The following is a 20,872-nucleotide window of genomic DNA, read 5'->3' as shown; positions in this document are numbered from 1 at the left end:
GCATGTCTAATATTTTATTAATTATTACCTACTACAATAATCAAATCATACGATAGTTTTAGTATGATCTTTGTTTGTATTATCGAAATATATTGTAATCCGATTGTATTTTGTAATAATGTGTATATGCGATGACGTGAAAACGAGAAGTACAGCAGCGATCCCGCCTTATAAATTATAATCAACTGAACTTGATTAATATTTAAATAGGATAGACAATATATAATATATATTATTATTATTTACAGCTTATGTTTCCACACCATATTTTCTTTAATCTTCTTACCGGGGATTGCATCTGAGTTAAGTTCGGAAATCAAGGGATTTCAATGGAGCTAACCAAGACGCATTGATTTATCCTTCAAACGAAAAAAAAAAAAAACAAACGAGATATTTAAAAATAAGAATTCAGTGGTGTAATATGCATAATGCATTAATGCGTATGCTTGTCTTTTGTATAATATGATTATACGGATATATAATACAAATCTGAAATACCGTTTCATCATCGGAGGCGCCTTTGAGTTTCGTCCTCCGATATTTTGAAATTATATTTATCAATATACAAACAGAGAATATCGTTTACTCGTCTGATATTTTATTCCTGAATCGATGCCTATTGTATCTCAAGTGTACGCGTTCGGTTATTTATATGCCGTGTGTATAGTGTATCTTCGATTGTGGGCCTATAGCGTATGTTACATACATTATGTTAATATATAATACGCACACGCATAATCGACGATTTATATTTATTTTTAAGTCGTCATATGAAACCATACGGAAAACATACATGTATTTCATCTGTATTAAGTACGTTGCTTTGAAGTTATTTATTAAACGGTAATATTATTTTGTACTAATACAGTAGTACCTATATGTAATATTAATCCTTACAAACGTAATAATATAATAATATTTCCTGTTAAAAAACTCACGCGTCTATTATGGTAAATGACTTCCACCGCACGAGTAATATTTTCACTACTCCACAATTTACAAATTAACTTCAAAAAAAAATATATTATTTGATCTATTTAATGTATACCGATGCGTGTACAGAAACACGAAAATAATTATATTTTTAATTTGGCGAATTGATTAATTTACATTCTCGAGAAAAATAAATACCTACACGAAATGTAAATTTTAACTTTTGGAATTTGTACGTAGTTTGATTTTCTGCAAACTAAGCAATTAACTAACATATTATTATACATGTTAATATTAAATTCTGATTAATTTGGCTCGTGAATTAATAAATATTTACCACGAGCCGCATCACGTTTTAAAAAAAATTAAATCCTATATACTTAAATACCAGGAATATTTTATAATAATAAATACGCGTTGTGATATAAGTGAATATTTACACGCATTATAGCTCGTGTGTGATTTTATACTAATAATGCATATTACTTTCAGTGATTGCAAATGAATATGTTTGGAAGCAAAAGTGACATAACTGTATTTAATTACGCTATACGTACAATTATAGGAACCTATTTTTAATTTCAATAAACGTCTACTTTAAGTACAGAAATTTTGTTTTAATTAATCAAATAAAATAAAAGATTGAAAATACATTTTTTCCCATAGAGATTAATAATTCAGTATTTATTGTTAGTTTTTATAGATCAATATCAATTAAAAATTTAATCGTTAATAATAATCCATTAGTTATTCGCTCTTGAACAGTGAACATGGAACGACCAAACGATTGTACTTGTGTATCTAAAGATTCTAAATGTAAAATTTTACAATAATTACCTGCTGGAAACGTAATGGTTTATTGACCACCCATATCAACGGTATGGATAACAGTAGACAGCATGTTTAACAAAATTAAAAAAAGTAATTAAAATAAATGCATTTGCATTTATAATTTTGATCGTTCAAATTAACTTTTATTTACAATCGAAAACGTATTTCAAATACAATTATACGTGGTTAATATATAACATACATGTATATATAAACATCAATTACATATTATTTTTTACACATATTAATTTTGTATTACTACCTGTCAATAATTATAAGGCGCGTGACGAATGTAAAAACGCACAAAAAAAACGTTTTAGTTATTTTCGTTAATTCTTCCGGTTAAAACTATTTAATTTTACTACATCGTCGTGTTCATTCGTATAATTTCGATCAATCAATGACACGACGCATATTAAATATTATTTTTAACGTACCTATGTATTTAATGGATACTTTTAAACATAATATAAGACTCATTTAAAGTGTATGTTATTTAATTTACAGACGAGGGCAGCTTCGACGGTCTTCAACGCTCACCCCATAGGAAATTTGAACGCGTCGTTAGGCGAGATTCACACGACTCATAATATTGATTACATACGCGATAATAATATTATTTGTTTGAAAACGTTTCACCGTCGGTTTTTTTTTTCATTTAGCTCTGTCGTAAAATTTGCTTGTTTAAATGGAAAGTATACACCCACGTATATACCCACGATATATTATATAAGTATCGTCGTCGTCGTCGTCGTCGTCGTCGTCGTCGTCGTCGTCGTCGTCATCTATCATCGCCGTTGCCTACACTCTTCTCGTCGTGCCCAACTTGGACCATATATCTTTCGGCGGTGCACACAAAGAGGACCGCGTTTAAACTTGTATCAACGAAAATTTCATACACGATGAATTGAGTACACGGCAAGTATTACAGTGGCGTAGGGGCGGTGTTTGGAACGACGGTGGTGATCGCGCCGCAAGACGCACGAACGGTTGGCGACGTGGACGTGAAATTGTGACACGAAACCGTGCGCTTCTTTCCGTAACTTTTATACAAGATTTAGAGCCTCGTCTACGATATTACTCCTGTATACCTCGGTGTTGATTTCTGATTAATTATGTCGGAATAGCAGTCCAAACACACTTAGCGCGACGATATGTTTTCCGGAGCTTATCATCAAAGCATTTGTGTATGTGATAAATTTAATTTAATGTGTTTTTCATAGACACTGAAGTACTAAGTTTTGTGTGTAGACAAAGAGAGTAAACAATCCGCTAAGCCGATAAAATATAAACAAAACAAATAAATCAAGTTTTACAAACTCCGTCTCTCAAATTTAGTAATTACTTAAAATAATAATTTATGACGAATTTGGGTTTTTAAATTTATTATATTCTGAATCCTTGCAATATTTAGATAGTATAACAGTACTTATTTATCTAAAACGATTTACTTCTTAATATTTTAAATATCTAAAGGCGTACAACTTTTCGATGTGATATTTTTGAAATCAAAATTAGTTTCTCACGTTAATAATTTTGTTCGATTTCCTAATTATTTATAACGTCAGTACAACAGTAGTTTAACTTTCCGATTTTATTTTAACTTTAAACCTACTAAGAAAAAGGCCGTACAATTTACAATAAAACATGCGCATTTTTAATGGGTATCAATAATTATTACCACTCGTCTTCTCGCGACTACCGTATCTGTCCGGGTTATGTGTTTAAACACATGATATTAATTAACTACAGCGACATGAATACCTACTATCTTTAAGCTCGATCGGGTTACTTTAAAAACTAATTAAATAATAATGGTTTTATACCACGGTTGCTGTAAATAATATAAGTCCGGAGGTATATAATATATGGCTTGAGATATTAAAAATGTTCTAATATTCGCAATGTGCTCGAAATTTATTGTTATCACTGTTATACCGTATATAAGTACACTAATAATGCGGAAAGAAAGAAAAATCTCGTGCACCTATTTAATATAATACACAATAGAATATGTATATATATATATATATATATGTGTTTGTGCGAAAGAACAAAAGACGCTCGGTTTCGGAATCAATTGTAATAAAATTACATTTTTATATTATACAATAAACAATATTCCCGCGAGAGGATGTGGTCTGCCAACGGATCCGCGTTGCGCGGCGGTGGAATATTATTGTTCCGCGTTTTCTGGCGAACGTCGAACGAACGGCGGTCGCCGAGTGTAGTTTTTAATTAATATTTTCCATTTATATTGTCCACTGGTTTTCCGGTTATAAATATCTACGGTGATTAGTTTAATGTAAGAAACTATACACATCGTTTTGAAAACAACTAACTTTATTAGTCCGCAACTGGGCGAACGCCGACAGTCACCGGTTAACGTCGTCGTCGTACACCGATGTACCAATGTCATGCCGGCATATTGATTACATTTTTACTGTTTATATCCACTAATGAATGTCAACAATTTTATATATATATAGAGATATTTTGCGAATGATGATGATCCCGATATTATTTAATCTAATTTGGGGATAACGAAATAAGAGTCACAATATCATTAATATACTGCAGTATCTTATACTTACTATCTATAGTAGGTTTTAGGTTACCTAACCTATGCAGTATTTTAGGTATCGGTAATCTCGATAAAATGTTCTATTACCTTACCCGACAATTCTTATTCCATTTGGATAACCTCTATGTCGCGATGATATGCTATAATTTAGTATGACACTGTCATTCGCCGTAGTTATATATCATATTTTATTGTACATCCAATTAATAATCGATTATATGCCAGAAACTAGTTTTCAGTGTGTAAAGAAAATCGAATATCAACCGCTGATGATGTACAAAGATATCAACGAATTTCCCCGAGGCAAGCTTCTGCATCAAATTCATCGATAATTGGCGGACAAGGGTATATGCGATGTAATACAGAGTACACCACAAGTAGTAGAAATGTTGGCATTTTATGTAATACACAATGCCATAACCGTTTGTCGTGTTGTAATGAGTAGAATAATATTTTCCCTGTTTTTTAAAAAATAATAATTTTTTGTATAGTAAAATAATCATAGTTTAAATAATAATACAAATATATACATAATATTATTTAAAAATAATAATAATAATAATAATTCGTTGATTTTATTAAACATATAATATGTTGTATCTATCTTTTATTGTGTATTTAACTATTGCACTATTATAGAAATATGTGCGAACACTTACCTATATCAACATTAACCAAAACCATAAAACCATGTTGTGTATGTCAAAATTGACCAAAATCCTGATGTAAATGTCAACATCCACTAATTAATGTCTATATTATTTTAATTTTACAACATTCACCGAGTGACTGTCAGTATTCACCAATTAACGGAGAAACCGTCACACAACCTTAGTATATTTGAAAAAATAAACAATATTATTTACCATTTTTGTCGTTAAAATTTTTTACTTCACATTACAAAATTAATATTTACCTGGAAATTACAATGCATAAAAATCGAATTTCGAATGTGTGTTAATCAGTGTTGCGTAAAAAAACCACATATTTTCCACTTCTTATGGTTTTCTACTTTATATACTGATATGAGATTTAAATGTGTATACAGATTCGATTTACCATGCTTTTTTGTAAGTTTCACTATTTTATTGACACATGTGCATCGATACAAACTTGATCTTTTATAATAAGGCAAAGTGACGTCAAGGTGAAAATCGTTTCATTTCAGTATTTAAGTTTTCGGCTAATACGTTGATTTTCGTGTCTTTTCGAGCGTGTTTTACTTATCATGAATTCGTGTTATTCTGCAGCATTGACATTTTTCAGCTAAAACGAATGTTTATATTATATCTAGTGATAAAACCGTTAAATGTATAAATATTTGATAATTTTAAATACCATTTTTATGGTATAATAAAAGTCTTAGTATAATTTTATGGTATTATACGTATTAAAAATTGTTCTAAAACAACTGAATTACTTTAATTAGGTTTTTAAGTAAAATTAAGTCGCTTGTTAAGAATATTCAAAACAAATCACTTTTAAGGACTCAAAATAAATATAATCAAATTTTAACCCCAGTATAGAAAAGTTACCATTAGTATGGGTAACTAATTTACAAAAAAAAAAGCGTTGTGGTCGTGTACGTGAATGGTAATGAGTGTATTTAAATGTAAATAATCTTTTAGACCCAACCAATGAACCTAATATAACTTCCTATCAACCTTATATGATATAACTTCTAAAAATTGATGAAATACGTAATAATATATCTATACTTTAGATAGCTCAGGCTCTCAGGCTACATTTTAAGATTAACGATTTCGGTTCTAAATAATCTACATACAAAATTGTATGCGTTTAAAATTTTCAATTCTTATTTAAAGAACCTAGTTAAAATTTTAAATAATTTAGTCATGAAATGTATGAATAAATTTGTTTGACTAATTTCAAGTAACACAATAAGAAATGTAATCAGTTTTTAAAGGTTTATTCGCATTACTAAGACCATTGGTGAATTTTTGTTAAAATAACTAACTTTTCACAATGCCCTTACTAATTTCTTTTATAGTAGGACGGTTTATTAGAGTATTAATAAACATCACATATATTTATGTAATTTTCGACTATTGTATTATAAGTTTATAATGCATTTTTTTTCAGTGTCTGTGATTATTCATTATGATCTTACTTAGTCGCATAACGGAGATGTAGATAAACTTTTCGCAGGTTATCCTTAGCCACTCCATCAATGTTAATACTTCTCGAGATAAGAAGTGTTTACACTAAAAGAAATATCCGGTATAAGTTGACTTTTGTGGTAAACTCTAATCTCTATTATTCAATATTGTTATAATTGTATTATACGCGTTAAAGATCGTCGACACGGTTAATATTTTTCCCAAATATTATACTAATAATAATGTATAGCGAAAATTTACCGAATTACTCATTTCCAAAACGTCTTAATGATTTGTTTCTAGATTATTACATAATTATTAGTATGTTTTCGTAATCAAGTATCAGTTTCCTGTTAGAATATTGCCATTTAAATATTTTTAGTTTTTTAAAAAAATATGATTTATTGAAGTTTAAAAATGTTGTTTTAAGTTTAATGTTTGTCAATGCATCTTAAGTAAATTAAATGTATTTTATTTGCAATGATATAGCTACTAAAATAGATGTATAATTAACAAACTGTTTCGTATTTATTTTTCAATACCTTTTACAAGCAATTTTCTTAATTTATAAATTTGTAGGTCAAGGCTAGATAAATCATGATAATGAAAATATATATATTTATGAATAATTTTACATTTCATATAAATTATATAAATAATATAAGCTGCAATAAGGAAAAATTCAATGAAGAGATTTAGTATACTTCCTATTATTTTTAAGACAATTTTTAATAAGAAAAAAATTAATATTAATATTGTTTTCTTCGTGTACTTTTTATATTAACTTAAAACATCAGTTTCCTTTATGCATTAGTGATCTTATTAAGTTATAACACATTTTTAAAGGAAATTATAAACGTATATTCTATAAAAATTATTTATAAATTACGTCTAAATGAATATTATTATAATTTAAAATATACTTTTATACAAGCTGTAAAATTTTAAAAACTTTTATTTAGAAGCAATTATTACTCATCAGTATATTATGATAATTTATGTATAGAGTAGAGCTGTGCATAACACTAAAAACAATTGTGTTGTATTATTTATACAAGATATTAAGTTAAAAAATAAGAAAATCCTACATTATGAACAAGAACCAATACAATCTTTATATTAATATATTCAATGTAATTATTTAGTTATTACTAGGTCACTTAAGATTTATCTTGTTTGTAACCGTTATTTTAAACATCTAAAAATAATAATATATTACCATTTAGAAAGTTTTTTTATTTTAAACAACATAATTCTTTTCTGAACTTATTATGTAAACCAATTAAAATTAATTTATCGTTTCACATTTCCTGGAAAAATTACAGATCTTATTCTATTGATTCGCCTATTCTGCTACACATCCGGAAAAAAATTAAACTTAAAAAAAAAAAACGGTAACTCGCCAACATCGCGGGGTGGCTTTTGAAATAGTATAAAATTCATAATATTATAATAACGATGAAAAAAAAAATAACGAAATTAATCATCTACTTCCTGCGCCGGGTTCTGGAGCACAGTGTTTACACGCTCAGTGTATAATAAATAAATAATAATTCGCAACTCTTCTCGAAATTAATTAGTAAAATCACTCACCGAGGGAATTCAAAACCACTGCCGTTACAAGGTCTCTGTTCACTCGTGGACTCGTAGTCTTTGGCGAACGCGCATTATAACTTAGGGTACGCCGAATGGATGCGCCGACAAAACGATTCTCGAAACTATCTATATCCCATGTACGCGTGTGTGTATAAATAAACCACGAGACTCGTTGAGTGAGCCTTATATGTATGTATATATATATATATAAATTATACTCGTATTTATATAGTACTTGGTGTTATTATATATACTTGAGTGCTTGACGCTGACATCACAACCACCACAGTGGACCTTTATTGAGTGGGGTTCAATTCGACGTGGGTGAGGGTAAATAAATTATGTTGATAAATGTCGATGGACGCGTTTAATAATAATAGAATATACTGAATAACAATATACGTAAATACTACCACAATGCGTGTAAACGATATTATTTTATTTTGTTTAATTTGAACTGTTCCACGTGTGGCGCCTAAACGCGAGACTGTGTAATAGTAGACAAAGTAAGAATTCCTATTCGTATGTGAAACATCGTCATTTACCTGCACAATATTCGTGTACGTAATACGTGAAATGCGAAAGGTCCTAATCGCACAAGACTAAAAATGCGTAACGACTGATTTTGGCATTTGATACGAAACAATATAAATATAAGAATATCAAAACGGTTTTCTAGATCCGTTACACGAGCTATACCTTAACTAAAAAAATGACGACTCTAAATTAGTTACTATTTTGACAGATATTAAGAATCGATGTGTTTCCATTTCTATTTTCCAGCCTCGGTATTTTTATTTTTCGTTTTTGGAGACTACATGCTGGTATGATGTCTAATTTACACACCCGAGATTGATAAACACAATTTCTTAGTCTTGATTTGAAAATGTAAAAATTATCGAGTATACTTAAAAACAAAATTAGTTTTAAAGTCGTGTTAAGTTTATTAATCAAAATGTTTAACTTTTAGAGTATTTGGGTGATGTTATATCGGCACTCCGAGGACGAAAAATGAAATTTCCGAATCTGTAGCTGGAAATCAAAAAACAGTTATTACAGAAATATAATTTTTTTAAATATTTGAGTATTAAGTACTAAATTTAGAATACATATTTTGAAATCGATGCATTTGTGTGATGAACTTCGGTTCTCTAACAACTTAGATATTATAATACGTAACTCATAATTTTAAAATTACAAATTTATACCTCGTATATTTTAAATTATTTGAATACAGTTGTATTATAAAATACGACCGAAGAGCATTGCGTATAATATAATTTGATACTCCTTACATATATTAGATAAAACACTTATATAAATAAATGCATATTTGTAAGTAAACAAAATTTCTGTTGATAGTTTATACCGTTATAATCATTTTTAGTTTTTGATAAAACGCATTTTTTCACAGCAACATATTTTTTTGGAATACTTTGAAATAAATAATTATACAAATTGGATTTTAAGCAAGTACCTTATACTTTATAAGTTAGGTTTGTGAGTTTTAACCGTTACAAATATTTTAAGTATCTATGAGCATAGTACACTACATGAGTACTTGTACAATGTTGGTTCAGTACTCCACTTTTAAAAACTTCAAATAATAAACTACTTATCCAAAATTGTATTTTTAAGGCTTGAAATAATTCGTATAATATTCCGCTTTAGAATATGATATGAAACATATGTTGTTGTCATTCAAAAGAGTGGAAAACGTAAAAAAAATGCTCTTTTGTAACGACCTAAAATTATATTTTCGTAAACGTTAGTGCTTTCTGAAATAATGAGTGTTTTTTGTAAATATATCACTTGTATATCGCATATAATATTGTATTACTTATATGTTTTTAGATAACATTGCGTTTTCTAGTTGTATATATATAAATATTTTTTTTTTATCTCTGGCGACCGGAATTCCGTCGCGATGCAGGTCTGATATATTTAACCATAATAAAAACGAATTTAGGTCAAATATAAAAGATTAAATAAATACAATTTAAGGTCAACCAAATAATATAAAATGAGTATTATTTAGAAAGTACACAGTGATAAACAGTCAATAATATTCCGATGCCAATAATTATACCTGAAGTTTTTTAGTGAAGGTGTCTTAATCATATGATATTTTTGAACAGTCTATATTTGTGAAGTTAATATAATTAGTAGTAAATTGAATCGCTTATTTTGCGTTTGTAAATTTTCCTAGTAATAACCTAACCTAACGTGTACCATATAATTACAGTAAGTGTTGCTCAATATATTTTGGTATATTACTTATGATAATATTAATTTAATTATTTTTTTTTTTTTACAGGAGGTACCGGACGAATGCTATCAATTTCAGATCGATAATAAATACATAGTTTTGAATAATAATCATCTTAACAGTCATAAAAATATGTACATTGTAAATTATACCTTTTTGTTTTATGGAAACCGTGTGTATATATATTTTATTTTCATACATACGACTAAATCGTTTTGGTCATTATAATATAATATACGGCGCAACGTACGCGCGGGAATTCAACTGAAAAACCTCAGAAATAAATCATTTACTCTCTTTATATATACAATATATATATATATATATATATATATATATATATATATTAGTAGGTATATGAATATACAAAAACCGGCCTTGCGCTCTACGCGATATTTCGACCGCCGCACGCTGAAATATTCCATTGTACAGAGGTATTCGTGAATCTTTAATGTTTTTCTAAATAACATTTGGAAATACGTTTATTGAGCTGGTTTACGTATTTTATTTCATTTCGTTCTCGTCCGCCGTAGTTTCTGCGATCGAGTTCTTCGACAAAGTGGGTCGCCGAAAAATAATTTGTGTCGGCGGGACCGATGACGAGAATCGTAGTTTTCTCCATGAACGCACGTAACGACTAAATGACATTAAACGTTGTCGCTTATTTCAACAACAGTTATAATAATAATAATAATAATAATATTGACATATATATATATATACATATTATGATTGTGAATCTAATTTTAGCAGGAAAAACTAATACCAAACCAAACAAAAAATTGTATAGTTTAAAAACACTATGTACCATCGGAAAGTTGTAATTACTTAATGTGAATTAAAATACATGTCTGCATGATGTGTTCATAATAATATATATATTATCAACAATAATTACGTCGCTATACATATAATCAATATATTATTTTAGAGTGTAAAAAGTTAATATATGCGCTTGGTACACTGCCGTTTCGTATTATTTTATATGGCACGTGTTTTCGTTCTCGCCCTGACGTAATATTATAGAAACAATATTTTGATTACATCGGTGGGAGGGGGAGGGGATGTTCCCGTTGCGAGCTTCTATAATATATTTAAATGGTGTATATATAAAAAAATATATATGTAAAATACAGTAGAAATAATACAATTAATGGATGAAATAAATAAATGTATATATAAAAAAAAAATGATAATATATATATATATATATATATGATATAATTTAATTTAAATTTGACGAGCTGTTGAATTTGTTTACCATACTGTTTTTTTTTTTTCATCTGCCTTAATTATACGTCAACCGTCATACAAAGCTTGATGAAAATTTATTGTTTCTTGCACAAAATATACACATACACATTTATATTATACATAATATACGTGGCAAAGGAACATACGCATTATGTATGAACGTAATTGTAATATATGCGTATGATTTATAATATTATAATATGGGGTGCATGTGGAACGAGCCGTTTTTAAAAATAAAAAAAACACAACAAATTAACTCTCACCGCCGTCGTTCAGCCCCGTGGTTTAGTTTTAATTAAGCATCAATATGCACTTTTACGATCCCACGACAAATAAACTCAAAACCAAGCTAATAAATAATGTATAGAATGTAATACTATGCAATAGGATACACATAAGCATAGTATTATTGTTTTGTTAAAACATAAAAATGTATACAATTAAAAAATGAGTTACAAAATATATTGTTATATTATATTATATTTAATTCACGATCCTCCTTTGTTCATTGTACATCGCCTCATGACGTCTGTGAGTAGTATTCTATTAGTATGCAATAATATAATGATGTAATAAATTATAAAATAATATTGTATATTTTTAACGGGTCACCTCAGGACGTCCGTCATTATATTTACTTTTTTTCATGAATAAGTCGGTTTATGAAAAGGTTGATGTTGGGTTCCTCGCAAAATATATCAACGTCACCGTACTATGATTGTTAAAAATAAAAATAAAATTGTATTTGGTAATTAAACGGATGTTATCAGATTATAAAAGTAATAGTATAATAATTATAATGCATAATTATTATTCAATATGAAATCATCAGAAACTTTGTAAGTGTTACTAATTAGATCGTTTTTGTAGAAGTTTGGTAAATAAAAAATTATCAATTTAATATATTATTTTTTTAAGCATACCTCAATTGATAATTATGTTAACTAAGATAAGTTAACTGTCTTGTAAAGGGTTTATCATTATCCTTCAATAATTATTATAATTTAACTATATTGCACTAATAATAATATAATTATAAATAATTTTTTTAAAATGGTGGGAATGGTCACTATAATACGTGACACCCAAATTGTATTAAAAAAAAAAAAAAAATAAATAATCGACTTATTTACAACTCAGTTAAGTTATTATTTTTCTCCGTATAAACTTTAGGCATTTACAGTTAAACATTAACCCATAATTTAATTTTCTTAAAATGGTATGACTAACTCAACTTAAGCATTTCAATTAACTTGTGATGTCATAAACTTGTAATAAGACAATTTCATAAATTAAGATTGTATCTTGTTTATTATTATTACTATGTATTATATATAAATATACATGTTATATTATTATGTCGGCAAAGTTGGGCATTTTTAAAAACTATTAAAAACTACTTTTTTTTTTCTCTGTAAGCCATTTAGATCAGTAAACAGGCATGGACAGACTGCAGAGACTCCTCCCTTGCTTTTTGTGACTTCGGAGTTGTATTACAATGGTAATTTTTTGACCTCAGCACTTTATCACTGCATTGGCCTGGCCCACATAAATAACTTATTTTCCTTAAATGTAATTCTTATTTTACACTTCTTATGCTTTGTAAATCACTATGTCTGTATAGTATACGACAGAACACTTAGTATAATATAATGCATTACTGGTGCACAAACTTAAATAGATGTAAAATATGATATGTGTAACAGCTGACTGCGGGTAACTCAATATTCAATGGGTTAAAAAAAATATATATCGAAAAATTCGAGTTATCAAAAAACATTAGTGTTACGTGACAGTTTGAAGGGGATTTTTTTCGATAGTTACCGAGAGCTAACCGTATATATTATATTCCACAACAATAGCCACACGGCTGTACAATCTTTCGTTATATTATGAGAGTGGCGTATCTAACGGATGAGAACACATATTGATCCCTTTAAATACTGAAAGATATTAAAACGAACTTTAGATTCTTTGGCTTTTTTCAATGAGATATTTTACAACTTTGACTTTGCTTTATTATATTGGTAATCCTAAAATTTTAATAATTTTAATAAAACATTAATTAACTTTGTAATGCACGGTTTACGTAAACATTCAACACTATACACTATTCAAAGCATATTTTTAAATTAATTATTTATTTATTTAATTTTTAATCAACGTTTTTACTACGTCATCGTGACCCATTTACATATTATAAATTATAATAGTATATAGATGATAATAATCTTAACACGGCGTCTTGGATAGGCATTTTAGCTACATCACTGTATCGTATTCATTTTTTTTCTATTCCACTGTGTGTTATATTTTATATTAACACGTTATTACGTTTGCAATTATTAATTAATAGTCATCAATAATACCTATTTGGGTATCTAAATCCGAAGCTATTGTATTATGAATTATTGTTTGCTATCACAATCGTTTGAACTGACGACTTGTCCTATCCGGTCGACTTGGTCCAAAAGTCAAAACTGTCAAAAATCAATGTGTCCGAAACGTTAATGTAATATTCATAATTTCCACTATTTAATAGAAAAAGAAATGTTTTCAATCACTATTAAAATTTTATGAGAGCCACTTTAAATTATTTTGATGTGGCGCGAAATATTTATATTCGTATTTAAATATATACCGTCTATTGAAAACTAAATAGCATGCATTTTGTATAAATTAAAGCTTATCCTGGTCACTGCATCAGCAGATTAGTCCGAAAACTTTGTAAGAGATTTTACTCGTTATTTTCACGTGCATAAATAATATGTAATATACCTAAATTCAATGTATGTATATTTGATACACCATATAAATGTACTAATCTTTCGCCTTTTAATCGTATTAAAATAGACGTGTGTATTCATGACAACACGTTTGATGTTTTACATTCGAATGGAGATTTGCTGTTATCGCGTGCAAAAAAAAAAAAAAAAGAATACAATTTAAACTGTAATGAATACGCTGAGGGATGAAATTCTCTGGGCGTGAGCGCATAATATAGCTTTTATTCCTTTCTAATCTGAAAAAATAAACTCCATGAAACGAATTTTCCGTAGGTAAATTATCAAAATAAAAATTATACTGCATGAGTTGATATTATTACCGACTGAACTTAAGCGTTTGATATTTATTAAGTACAATAAATAAACGATTAAAAAATTACATTGTATTTAATCGATTTCTGGTATTCTATATTATACAATATACGTATAATGGAATTATATTGATAATATTTAACTAGAGTTCTATCTATAATTTTAGATGTTTAGTTAATTTCATTTAATTTGACGTTTTACATAATTAGGTTATCAAAGAAGACAATGCAGTTATTAAGTATAGGTACACTTGTAAATTAATGTCCAACGAAAATAGTATACCGATCACAAATAATGAAATAAAAATAAAAAAAAAAACATTTTTTCTGTATTATCCTGGGTTTGTTCAATTGATACCTACAAATAGAATTTTATGAAATTCATACCTATACTTAAATGTAATATATACTAGTATTACGATAGGTGCATTTCATTGTGAAAAGTTTAAAATGAAAATACTCCCCCGCACTAAAAAATTAATGATGACAGAAAAACAATAATATAACATTAATATTTCGCGTTTGTGCTTAGTCAAATAATTGCTTAACTTATTTCATTTTCTCAAACCATATAACCCAGAAATTTATTTTAATTTATTTCAAATATTACCACATTAAACTTTAATTTAAATATTATACTATTTTCGTTGATGAAACCATTGTATTATAAATATGACTAAAACGTATTTTCATCTGGTACTTAAAAACTAATACTTATAATTATTTTCTTTTTGAATTAATTAAAAGATTATAAAATTATTGGAGGAGCCGATTAATACGTCAACAGTTTGAAACTTGTTTACTTGTTAGTATTTTTCCAGGCAGGCCACTGCTTATGTGAAAAAATATCCACTCCCCATATGCAAGTTAACTGGAAATTTGTTACAACGTTTTTTACTCAATTTTCAACTTAATAGTAGTATAGGATATAATGATCCAATTGTCTTATTGTAAAACTAAAAAACAAAAAAACCAAATGTATTTAATTACACATTATACTTGTTATAGTGCAGTACAATAATATAGCTGAAGTTAATATTAACTATAAAAATTATTTTTGTAAATGACATTTCTTTTATATTATATTGCAATTATAATATTATAATATATTATAAGTTATACAGCTTATAGCTGATTTATTGAAAGAAATTCAATTACTTCCTACTGAATAGAACAAAATATATTGTAGTGTTGCATTTTCTAACTTTTGAATCAATAAGACACGATTTATTTATTATATAGTGTTATAATAATGAAAAGAAAAACAATTTTTTTGATTCTAGTCCATTTACAATTAGTAGAAAAGCCAATCCTTTGAAAGTAATTCAAGAGATCAACCCAACCATTTAACAAATTATGTACACTTTATTCATAATATCAGCTGCTTTCCACATCAGCTAACACAATAGCATGAAACTAACCTACTATTAAATTTTGAATATTTGGCAATGGTTAAAAAAAATTAAATTCATTTTAGTGATTTTAAACTTGTTCATTCTACATTTTTAAATTTAATTTATGTATTTATAATATCTAATAAGTAGTACTTAAATCGTAGGTTTTAATAAGGAAAGTTATATATTTTTAGTTCATAATTTGATAACCAAGCAATTTAGTTAAGATTACTATGTTAAATGTACTATAAATTTCAAGACTAAAGTTATTTTTATTTCTCTAGAACATCGAAAGCATAATATTTTAATACGAGTAGTTGAAATATCCAACATCCAAATATATTGTTATGATATATATTTTTTCCAAAAAAATGTTCAGTAAACACGTTTTATATAATACTTAACTTAGAATATGGTAAAGTTTCTTCTCTGTCTTTTAACTTATCACATCAAATTCTTATATAAATAAAACTTTACTCAATTTAATAAAATATTGATGACAATTTGTCATTGATGACGTTTCTGGTAACCACGATGAGGAAGCCTTAACTCAATATAAGTTATATTCTTCTGTCTACCGACTTACATCAAACATATAAGAACAATCTCTTTTCTCTTTAGTATTATTTAAAATGAATTTGTGCCCATACTCCATATCGATACACACACACACACACACATACACATATATACATTTTTATACTCATAAATGTACTCTCAGCTCAGTCAAAATGATTCTATTTTATTATAAACATATATATATATATTATATATTATAATTAATTGTCATGTTCGTGCCGACAAACAAAATTTACATATTTTATTATTTTATATTCATTATGGTGTATTTTATAACCATTACTAACTATATATATAAAATTATATTATTTTCTTAACTTATATAAATATGTTTTTGATATTGCCATTTTAACATAAATTAATATGATTACCTCAACTGTATAATACGTTCGTTGTTAGAATTTTATAATAGATGAAAATTCCCAAATTCTCTTATATACTTTGAATATTAATATTATAATTCATCATAATCTGTGAGTTCTGTCGACATGCCTTTAGTAGAACAATGTGGCTCGCCTTACAAGTTATTGATTAAGTGTTCGCCTTAGTCAATAGGTGAGTAGTAAGCCCCTAAAAAGGCTAAACACCACAGCTGTTAGTGTTATGTGCAGTAGAAAATGATTTGAATATTTTTATTTAAGAACACATGTATGCTACATATTTTTTGTGGTGAATATGTAACAATATAAACACTAAATCAACAGATGGTCCGTTGTAATTATACGCTATCAGCAAAACCCTTTGTAATGCACATACTATTGATTGTTTTTTTTTCATATTATATAAGTTCTATTTTGTCGATTTATAAAATATTATTTTACTTTTACACCTATCTATCATATTTCTATATATATAATATATATTATCTATAAATATATATATAAAAATGATTATTTTTTCTTTCATTTTTTTTCTCTATAGAAAATATTAGAACGTTTTCAATGAAAGTTACATCAATAGATTTCTTGAGAATCGGGAAAAATTTTTAGCTTCATTTTTCAACTCATATAGGTCACTATAGAGTAACTTACATATTACGAATCATATTACGGATTTAGTTTTAAGTAACGAAAATCGAATGTTTTTTCGCTTATAATATATATATATATAATTTCTATTGGATTAAAGATAGTAAAATATTCATTATGATTGAAAATAATTTTATGTATCTATTTATATGTATAACACATGAAAAACAGTTAACTAGCCAATATTCATAAGTATATTATATACAAATAAGATAAATATATTTCTTTAATTGCCAAACAATTAAACCTAACATATTCATATTTCAATGCTTTTTCGGGAAATAGTTCACCCCCGTAAGTAATTCGACAATGTACTGTGACTACAAATTTGTGTAACTTTTATGTTGTATATTGTATGGATTATATATATGTAATATAAAATACTCATATAATGACTCTAAAATAAAAAGTAATTGATCAATCTACACCACAAATATTAGATAAAAAGCATTATGAATTGATTGGCTATAGAATCAGGTGTGAAACGGGAAATAAGATTGGAAACCGCTCGAGTACTGTTAAGACGAACAATATTTAAACAGATTCAATCATTAACCAGATTCTCTTTTTGAAATTTGAAATTTTACTTTAAAACAAAATTAATACTTTGAACTAATATAGTAAAATTTTACTAAGTTAACATACTTGAGATAAAATTTAAAAATTATATTTTAACAGAAAATATAAATTGATTGGTATAGTATCCAATATGTGAGAAAGTTTTCTTAAAACGTTGTTTTAAAACGTAAAAGAAAAAAAAAATACTTTTAATTAAATAAGTTTATATTTATAAATAAATGCATAACAATTTTAACAATATTATGCATTTTGCATTGTTTATCTTTATTAATAATCGATGGTAGAGTTGATATCTTTAGGTAAATTATCACCCATGGTAGATATAGTCCACTGATCTCGTATAAATGACGGTAATTGATCCCATACTTCTAAGCTAGTTTCAATCTTTGATCCACTCTTTGTTTCGCATTTCATTGGATCAACTCCAACATTAGTACATCGGATACCATCTTGTATGTTTTCCTTAATCCACGTTAAAAATGTTTGTGTACATTCAGGACTATTTTTCAAGATGTCCATGTATTCCTCGCTATTAGCCATAGATAAATTGTTGGGTGTCCTTATCGTTTGAACGTCGTCAGCCTTAAACAATCAATCGTTTCACAATAGTTAATTATAAACATAGTAGCTTAACCGTCGGATAAAAAACGATAAACACTATAGCTCTACTAATTGAAGTAAAATTATATTTGTGATTTGAACACTAGAAATCGTGTATCAATCATCATATTTATATTGAATATAGCTCAAAATAAAGAGTTTTTGTGTTTGTGTTATAAAAACCAATTTATAATTATTAATCATTAATATTCTATAGTCAAATTTTATGAGAATTAGTCATATTTTAAAAAAAATAAATAATTAGACTAATAATAATTATAAATACTTACTTTGCACACATTGAAAGATATTAATAACAAACAAAACCACGCTATTCCCATTTTAGACATACTTATGATTTACACTTATTTCTCAATACTCATAAAATACTCTAATTGTCAAAATTTAAATGTACTACTTACTGTTTTAGTATTTATATTGATACTTGTCTTACCTATAATTTATTTAGATAGTATTCAACAACTACTATTTTGAATAGGTTTCTTTTTTTTTTTTTTTATAAAAATGACTACCTATTATGCTCTATTATTATATGCAATTAAACATATTGTTTATGTATTGCCTATTATAATATGAGAACATATGCGTGCCACATTTGTGCTTGTTAGATTGTTAACAATATAAACTTTACATCAACAGTTGGCACGTTATAATTACGCACTTTTAGAAGTAAACAATTATCGTTATTTTGCATCATACTCATTTTCATTATTTATATAAGGTATATTATACTATATTATGGTATATTAAGGTATATTTTACTATATTATGCTACTGATCAATATAATATTATTATTTTATTATTAAAATTATCCATGATGATTATTGTGATTTAATAGCTTTTTTAACAAATAATATCAAACTTTATAAAAGATTCGAACAAGATACCATATTATATTATAAAAATTAGGTAGTTAAATTATTTCGATACCTGTGTAATGTCTGAATACAAATTATTAAATAGAAAAAAATCTGTTATCAATAGGTTGATATAGTTAATTCCAACGTTGAAGAAACCTATTTTCTGTTATTTTCTGTGTGACAGAATTCTAGTGTAAGACAGTATAAATTTAAATTTTCCATTCAATTACATGTAGACTATTTCTAACAAATATAGTGGATGGCTATACAGCATTAGATTTTAGTTTACGATTAATTATATTTAATACATTTTTATTCGAAGAGTTGTATAGTAGTAGTTTATTGCATATTATTAATAAATTACTAATATACATTTTACAACAAAATATTGTAGATAATTAAAACATAAAATAAATTAATGTTTTTTTTTTTTTTTTTTTTTTTTTTAATAACAGTTATTATACTATCCCAGACCCTTCACTCTACTCTTAGTCAGTTTCTCGAAATCAATAACAACACCGTCCGGTAGTTTGCGTCGTCAAAGTAATGATTTTATTGACAAAAACGTCTTCCCACATCGGCCGATTACGGGTTTTCCGTTTTTCCCGGATCACCACCGTTATCCAAAGTTAGCGTAGGCACAACACACGCTGTATGACTTGCCACCGTTCGTGTTGTATAATACAACTACAATGCATCGGTGCGGATGAAATATTATACGGTTGTTCTATTACCGTGACGACCGATGATTTAAAGATCGAATTAAAATCGTCATTTCAGTTCACGTGCGCTACAGACCGCGATTTCTCGATACATTCACGCGCGAAGTAATATTATATTATTATGTACCGTGTATAATATATTATCATCGGTACGTTGTGCAGTGCACGCGTGCGGCTACGGTAAATTACGACGGCGTCGCATGATGAATATTCAATGATAATAATAATAATAATAATAATAATAAAAAACTCGATTGCAAATCCGCTCAGACAGTGGTCGTGTATAATATATTATTATATAATTGCGGCGCTGCGGTGATGATTTGCTGCAGCGTTTGCATTTTCGATGGCACGGTGGCGATGCGACGACCGAACTGTTTTCCAATGCTTTTCCTCCTCGAAAT

The 20,872-nt window shown here is 27.4% G+C and overlaps 1 protein-coding gene across 1 annotated transcript; it reads right to left on the bottom strand.

Moving 5' to 3' along the window:
* Positions 1 to 18,450: 18,450 nt before the first annotated feature.
* On the bottom strand, positions 18,451 to 19,313 carry LOC113549549. Its single transcript, XM_026950904.1, has 2 exons — positions 19,155 to 19,313; positions 18,451 to 18,846 (listed from the first exon to the last, which is right to left on the bottom strand). The coding sequence occupies exons 1-2, from the start codon at positions 19,212 to 19,214 to the stop codon at positions 18,532 to 18,534; spliced, it is 375 nt and encodes a 124-aa protein (XP_026806705.1). The 5' UTR covers positions 19,215 to 19,313; the 3' UTR covers positions 18,451 to 18,531.
* Positions 19,314 to 20,872: the final 1,559 nt, after the last annotated feature.

This window comes from Rhopalosiphum maidis, chromosome 1, assembly GCF_003676215.2.
Source record: "Rhopalosiphum maidis isolate BTI-1 chromosome 1, ASM367621v3, whole genome shotgun sequence".
Lineage (NCBI taxonomy): Eukaryota > Metazoa > Arthropoda > Insecta > Hemiptera > Aphididae > Rhopalosiphum > Rhopalosiphum maidis.
This window is presented reverse-complemented; position numbering and strand designations above follow the sequence as displayed.